At 42.1% G+C, this 15,330-nt stretch overlaps 1 protein-coding gene across 2 annotated transcripts in view; it reads left to right on the top strand.

Annotated features, from left to right (window-relative positions):
* The window catches only part of RB1CC1 (RB1 inducible coiled-coil 1), a 353,042-nt gene extending 338,088 nt beyond the window's left edge, over positions 1-14,954 (top strand). The window contains exons 22-23 of one of the 2 annotated variants that reach the window (XM_082257759.1): positions 7,329-7,399; positions 13,875-14,954. In XM_082257759.1, coding sequence (XP_082113885.1) covers positions 7,329-7,399; positions 13,875-13,952 — 149 coding nt within the window. In that variant the 3' untranslated portion in view covers positions 13,953-14,954. The remainder of the gene's footprint in view (positions 1-7,328; positions 7,400-13,874) is intronic. The other variant, XM_082257760.1, reaches the window with a different exon arrangement.
* The last annotated feature ends 376 nt before the right edge of the window (positions 14,955-15,330 follow it).

The following is a 15,330-nucleotide window of genomic DNA, read 5'->3' as shown; positions in this document are numbered from 1 at the left end:
GTACATTTGTAATTGTATTCAGAATGAAATCCTACAAGGAATTTTTAAACAACCATGTGCAACTAAAATGACATCAATTGGTTTTGTAATACAGTAGTAAATGTTTATTTTGTGAATTCTTCATTGACACAATTATTCAACCCCTTAAAGACTACCACTCTGAAGAACAGAGGTTCATTGAAGTGTTTTCAATCAGGTATTGAAAACACCTGTGGATGTCAGGGAGCAGCAATAAAGCCTAATAAGCACCAATTAGGCAGCTTTAAAATGACTGTGATACTCAGCTCCTTCTAGACATTTATTGGTGTGGTTACAAACATGGTGAAGTCAAGAGAATGGTCCAGGAAGACAAGAGAAGAGGTGATTACTCTTCACAGGAAGGGCAATGGCTATAAGAAGATTGCAAAGATGTTAAACATATCAAGAGACACCATAGGAAGCATCATTCGCAAATTCAAGGCAAAGGGCACTGTTGAAACGCTACCTGTTCGTGGCAGAAAGAAGATGCTGACTTCGACTGCTGTGCGCTACCTGAAGCATAGAGTGGAGAAAAGTCCCCGTGTGACTGCTGAGGAACTGAGAAAAGATTTGTCAGATGTGGGTACTGAAGTTTCTGCTCAGACAATACGGCGCACACTGCGTAATGAAGGCCTCCATGCCAGAACTCCCAGGCGCACCCCCTTGCTGTCTCCAAAGAATAAGAAGAGTCGACTGCAGTATGCCAAAAGTCATGTGGACAAACCACAGAAGTTTTGGGATAGTGTTCTGTGGATTGATGAAACAAAATTAGAACTGTTTGGGCCCATGGATCAACGCTATGTTTGGAGGATTGCCTATTGTGAAGCATGGCGGGGGGTCAATCATGCTTTGGGGCTGTTTTGATTCTGCAGGTACAGGGAAGCTTCAGCGTGTGCAAGGTACCATGAATTCTCTTCAGTACCAGGAGATATTGGATGACAATGTGATGCAGTCCGTCACAAACCTGAGGCTTTGGAGACGTTGGACCTTTCAACAGGACAATGATCCCAAGCATACCTCCAAGTCCACTAGATCATGGTTGCAGATTAAAGGCTGGAACATTTTGGAGTGGCCATCACAGTCTCCAGAATAAATCCGATTGAAAACCTCCGGTAGGTCCTAAAGAAAGCAGTTGCAGTGCACAAGCCTAAGAATGTGACTGAACTGGAGGCTTTTGCCCATGACGAATGGGCGAAGATACCCGTAGATCGCTGCAAGACATTTGTGTCAAGCTATGCTTCACGTTTAAAAGCTGTTATAACTGTAAAAGGATGTTGTACTAAGTACTAAGATTGAATGTCACTTGGGGGTTGAATAAAACTGATAATGATGTGAGCACAGAAAAGACATTTGTGGTTATTTCATTATAAATGTTATGTTATATTTGTCCGACCTACACGTGCCTCTTTGATTTAATTGTAAGCAGGATGACTGAATGATCAAAATCAATGTCAAACTGGCCAAAACAATCAATTTCAGTGGGGGTTGAATAATTTTGAACACAACTGTGTATATATATATACATATATACATATATATATATATATATATATAAATTCCCCACACACACTCATCCAACACCTCCACCACACATCCACCTACCAGAACACCCACAACATTTATACATTCAGGTAAAAAAACATTTGACTTTACAATCACTTTAAACCCCAAACTTCCTGCATTTATCAGTGGCAGCCATGGTACATCTGAAATGGGTTTATCCCACAAGAACAAAATGCTACTGGCATAAAAACTAGTTTGTTCTGTTGCTAATGCCCAAAAGTCCCTGACCTCTGAAGACGTTACATATATTAAACCGTGATAATGGTGTCAAACTCAGTAGGGTTATGACAATTTCTGTAACTAGAATTATTACTGCTTGTTGAGATTCCAAGCAATGGCTATAATAAACAATGTTGCTTAACCTTGTGAAAAAACAAAAAATAAACCTTTATTGTGAGAAACATTAAGGCTGCCATTGCTGTATTCTATTTTTGCAGTCACCTGGCTTCATACTGACTTTCTGGTTTCAATACTTTCAGTCATGAAAGTCATAAGTCAGAGTCATGAACCCTGAACAAGTATGTAGATATGGACTTCTAACTTCAGTCAATGACAAATATGACTTAATTTGAATGCAAACCACCCTAGATAACATCCACATGTGATGCTGAGCCTCCATTATTAAGATAACTGGAATCCAAAGAATGAAAGGGTGAGACAGGGTCATTCAGGATGGGGAAGAAAGGGGTAGATGATTCTGGTTGATATAATGTTGAGGCCAATTTAAAAAAAATCAAAAACACATATGTGGTTCTTTTTACTTAATTTTTTTATATCTTATGTACTGATTAATGTAAACTCCTAAAGTGGTGTATTGTTGCAACTTGATAAGTATGCACCGTAATAAATCCTACAGGGCCCTGTATGGTATTAACTTTCTCAGTTTGGCATTTTTTAAACTTATTTTGGCATGCCTGATCTGAAGAACGATGTTATGCAGTAACTCTGTTACTCCAGTCTTCCAGTTTGTTTCAGTAAGCAGCTTAAAATGGTTTAGTTTGTTTTAGCTTAAAGAGATTGTAAAGTCTTTTTTAATTAAAATATTAGACCCACTTATCTGCTCTGTTCAATGGTATTGTACAGACCAGCCCTAAACCTCCTCGTTTGGGGTCCCTTACTGGCATACTCTCCTCCTCTTCTCTGTGCGCCACCATAGGAAACTGCTTCCTATGGGGGCACACGCGTGGACTCGCTCCTAAGCTGGGCTGTGTGAAATCATTGACAGACCCAGCACAGCTCGGCCCTGCTCCCTGCTTATGCCTCAAAAGCCTTGACAGCAGGAGGAGCCAATAACTCCCAAGCTTGTTAGGGCAGAGAGAGTGGAGGGAAGAACTGCAGATGAGCACAGCGCTGGATCAATACAGAACAAAGTATTGAGGGAGGAACAGCAACTGGAAGTTTGCATTAGGGTAAAGAAATTTTTTTGACTTTAGAACCACTGTAAAATTACCTCTTGGCAGTTTTAAAGACATTATGGTATTGTATTCCATCTTGTTCTAATATATCGTACTCTCAGCCTAGCAATGTGTTTAAATGTTTGACTTCTTTCCAGGTTAATCATGTTACACATCAGGCAGTGTCAAACAATGTTCACAATGAGGCAGGGAATATGACTCTTGCAGAAAAGATGTATTACTTGTTGATATTCTGGGGGCATAGTATTAGCAGTGCATACTTGTTTGCCAGTCCTCAAACATTTTAACTGTCCAGACAGGAGATTGAAGCTAATATTTAGAATATAAAAACACACGTGTATTTATCATGGGACATTAACCATCACAGTTTATGCTAAACCTCAGGTAAAATAAATAACATTAATCAGCAGGAGCTGGCCCATGCAATGGTTAAAATATTTTAATGGATATTCTTTGTTTAAACACACATTGATTTTAATTATAGAGTTATAGCACTGTTTTACTTGGGGACACTCACAGCCCCTTGTTATGTCTTACAAAGACTTTACCAACCTATGGAAAGCTTGAGTTTACTTTCTAAAGCGAAAGTTATTACTGTAAATTATCTACTCTTTATTTTAGGTTAAGAATTTTAACTTCTATTATCAGAAATTTGCATTTATCTGTTGTTGGATAAATGATCTTATATTATAAATGTTGGACAAACCATAGGAGCCAAGGAGCCATGATCTGAGTCTTTTCTGTTGCAGTTAATGGAAGAGCATGTTACTTGGCTCCTTAATGGTAAATTATCACTATTTTGGAAGCCTTTACAAATACCTTGGCTTAGTCTCTCAAATGAAACCTGAGTGAAATCTAGTAGGAGAATTAAGTTATCAGTCTGCTACAGATAAAAATAAGTATTTGCCCTATCTCGCTCCCCATCCCTAGTAATCACTACTAAGTGCAATGTTCTATCAATCCACAAGGTAAAATGCAACAAGGATTATAATTTGAATGACTGTGATAGATTTACACTAACAGACCACAGTGTGGCAGGTAAGAGCCCTCATTTGGCTGGTTAACTCTGATGAATTTTTAAACTGGTAAGTCACAAATTGAGAGGCAGCAGGAGCTGGAATATGTGTACACAGCCAAGGTCAGAAAGAATACGGCACATGCATTGGCATTGCATGATTGTTTTATCTCTGGCATAAAATCTCAGGCAGGCCATACATGGTGCAAATTCAAGTTACATAGTTAGTGAGGTTGAAAAAAGACATCAGTCCATCTAGTTCAATCAATGATGTGTGTGTGTTTGATGTTAACGGTAGGTTGCAGGAAAGAAATTTGCACGATTCCCCCATCAACACAGACACTGCTAACAGGGGAGTCCCTCCTGCCGAGTAGTAGTCTGTTCCCGGGGGGGGGGGGGGGTGTCCCTGCTGGGAAAAGACAGTAAATATGGCTAGCGGCTGTAGCAGTCGCTAGCGATAATCGCATACGAATCTGCCAGGTTTCGGTCGATCGATCAACTTGGTAAATTCAGCCTGCCCATTAACAGTTTGAATCTCGGCAGGTTCCTGCTGAACCGGCCGAGAATTGAACCGCATATGGCCAGCCTTAGTCTGGGAGGTGGATGTTGATCCTTAAGGATGATTGAACAAAGATAGTGCAGTGACTTTAAAAATATAGTTTGCCGTACTTTTATCTCTTTGAGAGGAAAAAAAAAAACCTTTACATGTTTTACCTACACATTACTTATTGTGCATGACTGTATATATTAGATGCAATGTCTCCTATTTGAAGTGGCTTTCTGGCTCCCAGAAAATATATGGACTGCCTTCTGGATTCTACAGTGGGTACGGAAAGTATTCAGACCCCCTTAAATTTTTCACTCTTTGTTATATTGCAGCCATTTGCTAAAATCATTTAAGTTCATTCTTCTTCCTCAAGAATGTACACATAGCACCCCATACTGACAGAAAAACACAGAATTGTTGACATTGTTGCAGATTTATTAAAAAAGAAAAACTGAAATATCACACCCTTTGCTGTGACACTCATATATTTAACTCAGGTGCTTTCCATTTCTTCTGATCATCCTTGAGATGGTTCTACACCTTCATTTGAGTCCAGCTGTGTTTGATTATACTGATTGGACTTGATTAGGAAAGCCACACACCTGTCTATATAAGACCTTCCAGATCACAATGCATGTCAGAGCAAATGAGAATCATGAGGTCAAAGGAACTGCCTGAAGAGCTCAGAGACAGAATTGTGGTAAGGCACAGATCTGGCCAAGGTTACAAAACGATTTCTGCTGCACTTAAGGTTCCTAAGAGCACAATGGCCTCCATAATCCTCAAATGGAAGACGTTTGGGACGACCAGAACCCTTCCTAGAGCTGGCCATCCGGCCAAACTGAGCTATCGGGAGAGAAGAGCCTTGGTGAGAGAGGTAAAGAAGAACCCAAAGATCACTGTGGCTGAGCTCCAGAGATGCAGTCAGGAGATGGGAGAAAGTTGTAGAAAGTCAACCATCACTGCAGCCCTCCACCAGTCGGGGCTTTATGGCAGAGTGGCCCGACGGAAGCCTCTCCTCAGTGTAAGACATATGAAAGCCCGCATGGAGTTTGCTAAAAAACACCTGAAGGACTCCAAGATGGTGAGAAATAAGATTCTCTGGTCTGATGAGACCAAAATAGAACTTTTTGGCCTTAATGCTAAGCGGTATGTGTGGAGAAAACCAGGCACTGCTCATCGCCTGTCCAATACAGTCCCAACAGTGAAGCATGGTGGTGACAGCATCATGCTGTGGGGGTGTTTTTCAGCTGCAGGGACAGGACGACTAGTTGCAATCGAGGGAAAGATGAATGCGGCCAAGTACAGGGATATCCTGGACAAAAACCTTCTCCAGAGTGCTCTGGGCCTCAGACTGGGCCGAAGGTTTACCTTCCAACAAGACAATGACCCTAAGCACACAGCTAAAATAACGAAGGAGTGGCTTCACAACAACTCCGTGACTGTTCTTGAATGGCCCAGCCAGAGCCCTGACTTAAACCCAATTGAGCATCTCTGGAGAGACCTAAAAATGGCTGTCCACCAAAGTTTACCATCCAACCTGACAGAACTGGAGAGGATCTGCAAGGAGGAATGGCAGAGGATCCCCAAATCCAGGTGTGAAAGACTTGTTGCATCTTTCCCAAAAAGACTCCTGGCTGTATTAGATCAAAAGGGGGCTTCTACTAAATACTGAGCAAAGGGTCTGAATACTTAGGACCATGTGATATTTCAGTTTTTCTTTTTTAATAAATCTGCAACAATGTCAACAATTCTGTGTTTTTCTGTCAGTATGGGGTGCTATGTGTACATTCATGAGGAAGAAGAATTAACTTAAATGATTTTAGCAAATGGCTGCAATATAACAAAGAGTGAAAAATTTAAGGGGGTCTGAATACTTTCCGTACCCACTGTACATAAATCTGTTCATCAAAATTCTGTTTGTACATTAAACAACATAGATTTAACTACCACTCTGAAAAGAAGTCCACTTCTAGCTCCTTCGTGGGTCCCACATTTTCTGTCTAAAACTTGCTAGAACTTTGAGCTCTAGAGTATCTTGGAGCTTCTTTGGATGCTAGGCTTCTAGCTAGCAGATTGTGCTGGTTCTTTCAGTTCCTCTAAGGTTTTAGATTTTTCTGTATTGTTATAAATCAGCATTTTAATGTGCACAGAAAGCATGTTGAGATTATTTGACATGTCTGTCCACAGGAAACGTATACTTGAGTAGGCATTGGTACCCAGATCAGCCAAAAGTTTCTTATTTATTTTGAATACTTGAACAGGGAAGTCTCTTTGCTGAATGTTCCAGCGATAGCCAGTATCAACTTTCCCCAATGCATTTAGCTAGGGTAATAGTTCAATTAGATCAATTAAATCCTCAGTGACAGACATAGCTGAAAGCCTATCTACAGCGTTATGTTATTATTCCATGGTTTCTTCTTGTACTCCTTGGATGGGATCTTTAATGGTTCTCCTTGATCTTTGGCAGCCCAAGCAGTGTCTGCTCTGGAGATTAGCTTAAAATGTCTGTGATAGGTCAGCAATTCTGGAAATTCAGTTGATGATATGCTAATGTCAAAGGTTCTGAAAGACATGATGAGCCAGTGGGTGAGTCAATCTCCCAGCATCTGCTCAAAACTATTTTGGTAGGACTGTGTTTTAAAAAAATGTTTGAGGTTGTAAACTGGATAGTTGTGTTGTAACCTAAGTATCTTTCTTTAGATAGACCAAAAACAGAATTATGCTACTTTTTAACTAAATATAGATTTTACCACTTATGTTTCTAAAGCTTCTGGATCATCTAGAAGACCCTGGGTTCTTGGAAAAGTTATGGAAAAAGAATATTGCCAAGCCAAAAAGGTAAAGAGAATATTTAAATATAAAAAAATATTTAATTATTTAAACCTGTTTCTTTGCAAGCAGTGGAGGCTATTCAGTCAAGGAGGGGGGTGGACAGGCAGCAGAAACAGCTAAATCTTTCATCCTGTTTTTCAGAAAGGAATAGGAAAGCTGTGGCATTACCCCATGATATCACTTCCGGGTTTTTTACATGGAGTCCCGATCAGAGCCGAATGCGGCTTTAATCGGGTTTTCTCTTCGGCGACCGTGCAGGTAGGATACCCGGGTCTCCCGGTGGGATTGGAGACCCGGGCGAGCTGCGGAAGGCAGCCGGAGGGGGGAGACGTCCCCTCCCGCTCCTTGTAATGACAGCCGAGCAGCTTCTCAGCCGCATCGGTTGTCATTACAAGACAGCCGACCGTCGGCTATGAACACTGGTACTGGGGTAATGCCTCTAGCTGCAGGCATCGTTTCGGTACAAGCACTTTCCCGAAATAACCGCAATATCGGTAACCTCAGGGGCCGATTCCGATATATCGGGGAAAGTGCATATCGGCCCCCGATATATTGTCATTGCCGATAATCGGTCGATCCCTAATATATATATATGTACACTAAGAGTACACCCCTCACATTTTTGTAAATATTTTATTATATCTTTTTATGTAACAACACTGAAGAAATGATACTTTGCTACAATGTAAAGTAGTGAGTGTATAGCTTGTATAACAGTGTAAATTTGCTGTCCCCGCAAAACAACTCAACACACAGCTATTATTGTCTAAACCGCTGGTAACAAAAGTGCAGAGCAATTTGATGCAGAGTGCAGCGTAATGCGACAGCAATGCTGGCAGCACTCATACGTCTATTTCACAAAGACAGCATCTGGATATGACGCTGAGAATGCGCACTCAACTTCTTTGATCGACCATGGTGATGCCTTTTCCGAGTGGAACCTGTCCTGTTTAACCACTGTATGGTCTTGGCCACCATGCTGCAGCTCAGTTTCAGGGTCTTGGCAATCTTTTTATTGCCTAGGCCATCTTTATGTAGAGCAACAATTCTTTTTTTCAGATCCTCAGAGAGTTCTTTGCCATGAGGTGCCATGTAGAACTTCCAGTGACCAGTATGAGAGCGTAAGAGCGATAACACCAAATTTAACACACCTGCTCCCCATTCACACCTCAGACCTTGTAACACTAACAAGTCACATGACACCCGGGAGGAAAAATGGCTAATTGGGCCCAGTTTGGACATTTTAACTTTGGGGTGTACTCATTTTTGTTGCCAGTGGTTTAGACTTTAATGGCTGTGTGTTGAGTTATCTTGAGGGGACAGCAAATTAACACTGTTATACAAGCTGTACACTCACTACTTTACATTGTAGCAAAGTGTAATTTCTTCAGTGTTGTCACATGAAAATATATAATAAAATATTTACAAAAATGTAACGGGTGAACTCACTTTTGTGAGATACTGTGTATATACCGTATATACTCGAGTATAAGCCGAGTTTTTCAGCATGTTTTTTTATGCTGAAAAAGCCCCCCTCGGCTTATACTCGAGTCACGGTCTCACTTACCTTTTAAAAATGGCGCCGCCCGACGCCAACACGTCACCGCGCATTTGCAAATGCGCCATTTGCCCGGGGATAGCCGAACATGTCCGAGCATCGACGGCGCATGCGCATTGACGTGTTGGCGCCTGCCATTTTTAAATGTAAGGCTTCTCACCGACAGGTAAGTGAGACTCCTCAGCAGCCCCTGCATTTCCTCATGCAGTGCTGCGGGCATGGTACAGGACATTCTCCTGTACCATGCCCGCAGCACTGCATCTCCTGTACCATCTGTTCCATCTCCTGCACCATCACCTGTGCCATCTCCTGCACCATCACCTGTGCCATCTCCTGTACCATCACTGTGCCATCTCCTGTACCATCACCTGTGCCATGCCTATACCATTACTTGTGCCATGCCTGTACCATCACCTGTGCCATGCTTGTACCATCTCCTGTACCATCACCTGTGCCATGCCTGTACCATCTCTTGTGCCTTGCCTGTACCATGTCCTGTACCATGCCTGTACCATCTCTTGTGCCATGCCTGTACCATCTCTTGTGCCATGCCTGTACCATCTCCTGTACCATCTCCTGTGCCATGCCTGTACCATCATCTGTGCCATGCCCGTACCATCACCTGTGCCATGCCCGTACCATCACCTGTGCCATGCCCGTACCATCTCCTGTGCCATGCCGTACCATCTCCTGTGCCATGCCCGTACCATCTCCTGTGTCATGCCTTTACCATCTCCTGTGCCATGTCTGAACCATCTCCTGTGCCATGCCCGCAGCCCCTGCAAAATGCCCGCAGCCCCTGTTTTGTGTCTCGTGGTGGTCCAGTTGGGTCCAGTAGCTGCTGCATTTCCCACCCTAGGCTTATACTCGAGTCCATAAATTTTTCCCACTTTTTTGTGGTAAAATTAGGTGCCTCGGCATATATACAGTATATATATTTATATATATCGGTCCAAGGGGGCTTAATATCACACCCCCAGATCTATCCGATTGTGCGGATGGTTCCTCCATTTTTGCTGCAGCGAATGAAAAAGCGCTGGTGGACACTCTTATCACTGCACTGCATGAGACTTTAAAAATGGAGGATGGTGCTGATGTAGCCACGGACACGTGGTTGTGTCGTTTGGTACGCATAAGTCGCCTCGTACTCCAAAGGTGTTTCCTTATGTGCCTTATTTTGAATATTTTTTACTTATTTTGGTTTTCCTGTAAGGAATGGGAACAACCAAAATTACCCTTTGTGGTCCCCAAATGTTTTGCTATACGTTACTTTTTTGAGGAGTCACTTTTAAAAAAGTTGACTGGTCCACCAGTGGTGGAGGCCCCTGTTTTAAGGTTGAATAAAGCAACCATGATCTCAGTGGAGGAATCCCTGTCCTTTCAGGACCTGGCTGACAGGAAAGCAGAGGCTGTGGCACGCAACATGTTTGCTATGACTGGTTCGGCATTGCGGCCAGTCTTTGCCTCAGCCCTGGTGTCTCAGACCCTATCTGAATGGGCCAAGCTTTTGCGCCAGAGCCTGGGGGATGAGCAGGTCCCCACTGCTTATGTTGATTTAGTGGACCAATTGGTTTATTTGTGATGCAGCTTTGGATACAGCTCCTGTGCTGTCCAAACTCTCTGTTTCAGCGGTGGTGATTAGGCGCGTGCTGTGGCTTAAAAATTGACCAAGCCTCTAAGAAAGCTTTTATTGATCTGTCCTTTCAAGGTGATCGCCTGTTTGGAGCTACCCTGGATGACATCATTAAGGGTATCACAAGGGGGGGAAGAGTACCTTCCTGCCACAGTCAAGGAAAGGGAAGGAGCCTAGTCGCAGATGAGGGCCCTCCTTCTTAGCACATATGAAATTATTTTGTGCTTCTGGGACGGAGAATAAGGGTAATAGATTTTTTAAATCTTCCCCGGGAGGTTCCAAGCAACCTTGGTCTGGTAAGCCTAGAGCTAGCTTCTCCGGACTAGCAGACTAGACCCCTTCAGCATGAAGGTCTGTCCTTACACATTGTTGGAGCGGGGGGACATCTTTGCTGGTTTCCGGCCCTATGGACTTCTTTTGTGAGCGTCAAGGAGATCTGCAAAATGTTTTTTGGGGATACCCAGAAATGGGGGCAAAGTTTGTTTTTTTCAGGTTTTTTTGGGTCCTGAGTCTCCTTGTGTGGATTTAAGTCCTGCAGAGGTTCAGGTGAAGTCTGAACTACCAAAGGTCCCCCCTATCCCTGTCCAGGGAATTGATTTACCTAAGTCTGATTTTAATTCTGACCACATTTTTTGGAACCACAGGCCGTGATTCACTGGCTGCTGTCACACAGACCGTTCTCTCTCTCCCGATTTGCATGCAGGTTCGGAGTCTGGTGGTATCCACCTTCTAGACCAGCCTTTTTCAACCAGGGTGCCCAGGCACCCTTGTGTGCCTTGAGGTTTCTTCAGGGGTGCCTCAACAAAATGTCAGAAAAATGTCCCAAAATTTGTATACAAGGCAGCGGGTGGCTGAAGCCTGCCTTTTACGTTACACAAAGTCACAGGTTTTCATTGTGCACCGTTACGACCCTCTAGCTCAGCCTTTTTTAACCAGGGTGCCCAGGCACACTGGGGGGTTTCTCCAGGGGTGCCTTGGCAAAATTCTTAAAAATTGCCCAGAAATTGTATACAAGCCAGCATGTGGATAAAGCCTGCCTTTTAGTTACACAAAGCCACAGGTTTTCATTGTGCACCATTACAACCTTCTTGCTGTTTGACCCTCCCCTGCCCTTCTCCATAAGTGTTGGGGTCACATTAGCTGAGTAAAGGAGAAAAAATAAGGGAGGAGAGAAACATTATAATACTAGTCAGTACCAGTTTGCAAAAGTGGATTTGCTTTGGAAGAATAACTCATCTCTAAGTTTGGGTGTCCTACATGTGTGGATGTTACTGCCTTATGTAAAACTATTAGAAAAGTTTATACATTTTAGAATAGGGTGCCTCGAGACTGTCCATAATTTTTAAAGGGTGACCCGAGATTTCCATCATTTTTAAAGGGTGCCTTGACTGACAAAAGGCTGAGAAACACTGTTCTAGACAGTTCTGTTTGCACAGTCCTACACTTCTTTAACAGGTTCGGCTTCACAGGAGGACAGATGCCGCAGGCGTCCAAGGGCCATGGTAAGGCCAGTATCATCTACGGCTCGGGCTTCTTCCGCAGTCCCTGCGAGAAATCAAGAGCGAGGATCTTCCAACCATCCTGGTTGGCCGTAAACGTCCCTTGGGGGCTTCCTCTCAGAGAAGACCAGTTGTCCTAAGAGCTAATCTACCATCCTTTTTTACAGTCGCTGGTTTTAATGGCTCAGCTGTTGAAAGCCAGGTACTAAGGGATAGAGGTCTGTCTGGATCAGTGATCCCTACTATATTGAAGGCGAGGAAGTACCATTGTTCATGGAAAGCGTACATTTCTTGGTGTGAGTCGGTTGGCGCTCATCCTCGATCCTTTTCTGTGGCTTTCTTCAATGGGGCATTGATCAGAAGTTGGCCTCGAGTTCCATAAAGGGCCAGGTGTCTGCCTTGGCAATCTTCTTTCAGCGACCCCTAGCCATGCACTCTTTAGTTCGTACCTTCATTCAGGGGGTTTGACATGTGGCTCCACCTGTATGGTCTCTTTTGCCGCCATGGGATTTAAATTTAGTGCTTTCGGTTCTCCAGAAACCTCCATTTGAGAATATTTGGGAGATTCCTTGTCTACGTTATCCCTGAAGGTGACATTCTTGGTAGCTATTACCTCGGCCCGCAGAGTATCGGAATTGGCAACATTATCCTGTCGCAGTCCCTATTTGGTGGTCCATAGGGATAAAGTGGTTCTTCGTCCCTGTCCATCATTCCTTCCCAAAGTTGTCTCTGACTTCCATTTGAATGTTGCCTTCTTTGTGTCTCAAGCCGGCTCATCCCAAGGAATTTTCTTTGTATACCTTTGATGTGGTTTATGTGATTTGGGTGTATCTGGCAGCTACTGAGTCCTTTCGGAGGTCAGACTTGCTTTTTGTGGTTACGGACGGACCAAGAAAAGAGCTGGCCGTTTTTTCGGCTACCATCTTCAGATGGATCAGGCAGACAGTCACTTAGGCCTATTCCATTAAAGGTCAGGTTCTACCTTTGCCTGTCACAGCTCATTCTACCTGGGCGCTGAGTGCTTCATGGGCCTTCCATCATCAGGCATCAATATCGCAAGTTTGCAAGGCGGCCACTTGGTCGTCGATGCATACCTTTACAAAATTCTATAAGATAGATACTTTGGCATCTGCGGATGCTTCTTTTGGTCAAAAAGTTTGCAGGCTGCAGTTTAAGAGGGGCTGTTTGCTCTTGAGGGGTGTTTTTCTTTAAAAATGTATTTATTTAAGATGGGGCTTCTGTGTCCTGGTTAAGGGCTCGTATGTTTAGTCTTGGGTTATTTTCCCCTCTGAGTTCATTGACGGACACAGCACCCACCCCTCTATGGAGTTCTGATACTTCTAATACGGCTTACTACTAAACTGGTTACCTAGAGCAGAGAGGGGGGTTATATACCAATAGGGGTTCTGCCTATTCATACTCCTGGAGGAGGCAATATAACCCAGTAGTTATGATTTATGGAGCGCTGTGTCCGTTGATGAACTCAGAGAAATGGATTTTACGGTAAGTAAAACAAATCCCTTTTTTTTGTTTACTGATTCATCCATCAGTCTTTATTTTACCCATATATCTCAAGGGACTTTAGATCTGGTGAGAGTTCATGAGACCATACAGACTTTGAACCCCCTCAGGCTTGATGACTTGCCAAAGGATAGTGCATACACAGAATGCCCACATATTTGGGCCTAGGCAGTAGGGAAGCATGAGTCAGATGAGTATATCATACTTGCAATGCCTGATATAAACTGATCCTATTATTGTTACACCTTATTTTTCTCTTTCGTTCTATAGGCTCAGAACCGGTTTAAAGTCCCACTAGGGACAAAATTCTATCGTGTGAAAGCAGTGCCATGGAATAAGAAGGTTTAACTGCCCTGCAAACTGCCCTCTACCACTACTGTCAAATTTATCTTCTTGCTCCTTGGACAGTACTCAGCCCAAACACCTGGCCACCTTTTTCTATTAAGATCTGAGTAGCAGTCCTCACTGCTGTTATATAATTTTTTAAAGGGTTATGTTGTAGAAATGTACATTTCATCAGAGGATTCTGCATATTTGTCCCATTTTTTCACCAAAATTACTTAGAAATGTGGACCAAGGGAAATCATTTTTTTCAAGCAACATATGATAATGCATAATGTTTTTACCATACTTTCTGCCTGTTCAATATAAATTAGCTTGTACCTAGATGTTAAATGTTAGTTACCATTATTACCAGCATTTGTCTCTAAGTGAAACACATTTATCCACACTATTGGCACTCTTCAACACATCCTTAATAATCTGTATAAATTTGGCAACAGAGGAGAGTGTGTTATAGCATGCAGATAATCACCATTTTCTTTAATATGAGTTTGCCTCCATAAGGAAAAAATATATCTATAGGCCTTTGTCTCTTTACTTAAATATGGCTTGTTAATATGAAAAAGGAAAAAAAATGCAAATAAAAAAAAATAATTTTACTGGCTGGTCATTTGAAGCTTTCCAATGCACTTTTGAATAATTGATTTATTTATGGGCTGTTTTGAAGGGAAGAATGTATACAGCACTAAATGGTATAAAATGCTGAAACAAATCCCAGCCATAAGGAAACCTTTTATTATATGTTCAGTAAATTCTGTTGATACAACTGTATTTTATTGATTGAGTTTCAGGCAAAAGGACTTCATTGTACAATAACCATACCTACATAACAAAATATTGTATTGCAAAAACATGTAGAGTTTTAAAACAATAAAGAATTAAAACTGTAAATGTTTGAAAATCTGTCTTTTAAAGATGTATTCTGTAAATATAATAAAAAACACATTATTGTGCATAATTTTATTCATGCATCTAAGTTATGTGAAATGTTATGCTCTAGTAATGTTTTCCAATAAAACAAGGGAAAAGTGTGTGCTTTTTGGTTTGCTATTTGCAACTTTATATAGTAAAGACTGGAAGTTTTATTCTAATTTATTTTGTTTTCCAAATAGTCTTTTTTTTTTTTAAACTTCAACTTTATTAACATAACAAGTCATATAAAAGCAAAACACAACACTCTTGATGGAAAGGATCACAAACCCAGTCTTGGGACATAATGCAGGTAGAAATTAACAATCAGGAGCAAAGGTGATTGTTAAAGAAAACATTTCAATATATACTGACATTGGATATAAAGGAGAAAACAGAAAAAAGAGGGAAAAAAAGAAGGGGGGGGGAGGTAAACCAAAAGGAAGTCAGATAATCAAGACAGAATGCACAGAGA

Source organism: Pelophylax lessonae, assembly GCF_965119305.1.
Source record: "Pelophylax lessonae genome assembly, chromosome: 5".
Lineage (NCBI taxonomy): Eukaryota > Metazoa > Chordata > Amphibia > Anura > Ranidae > Pelophylax > Pelophylax lessonae.
Note: the sequence above shows the minus strand (reverse complement) of the source record. Positions and strands in the feature narration are given on the sequence as shown.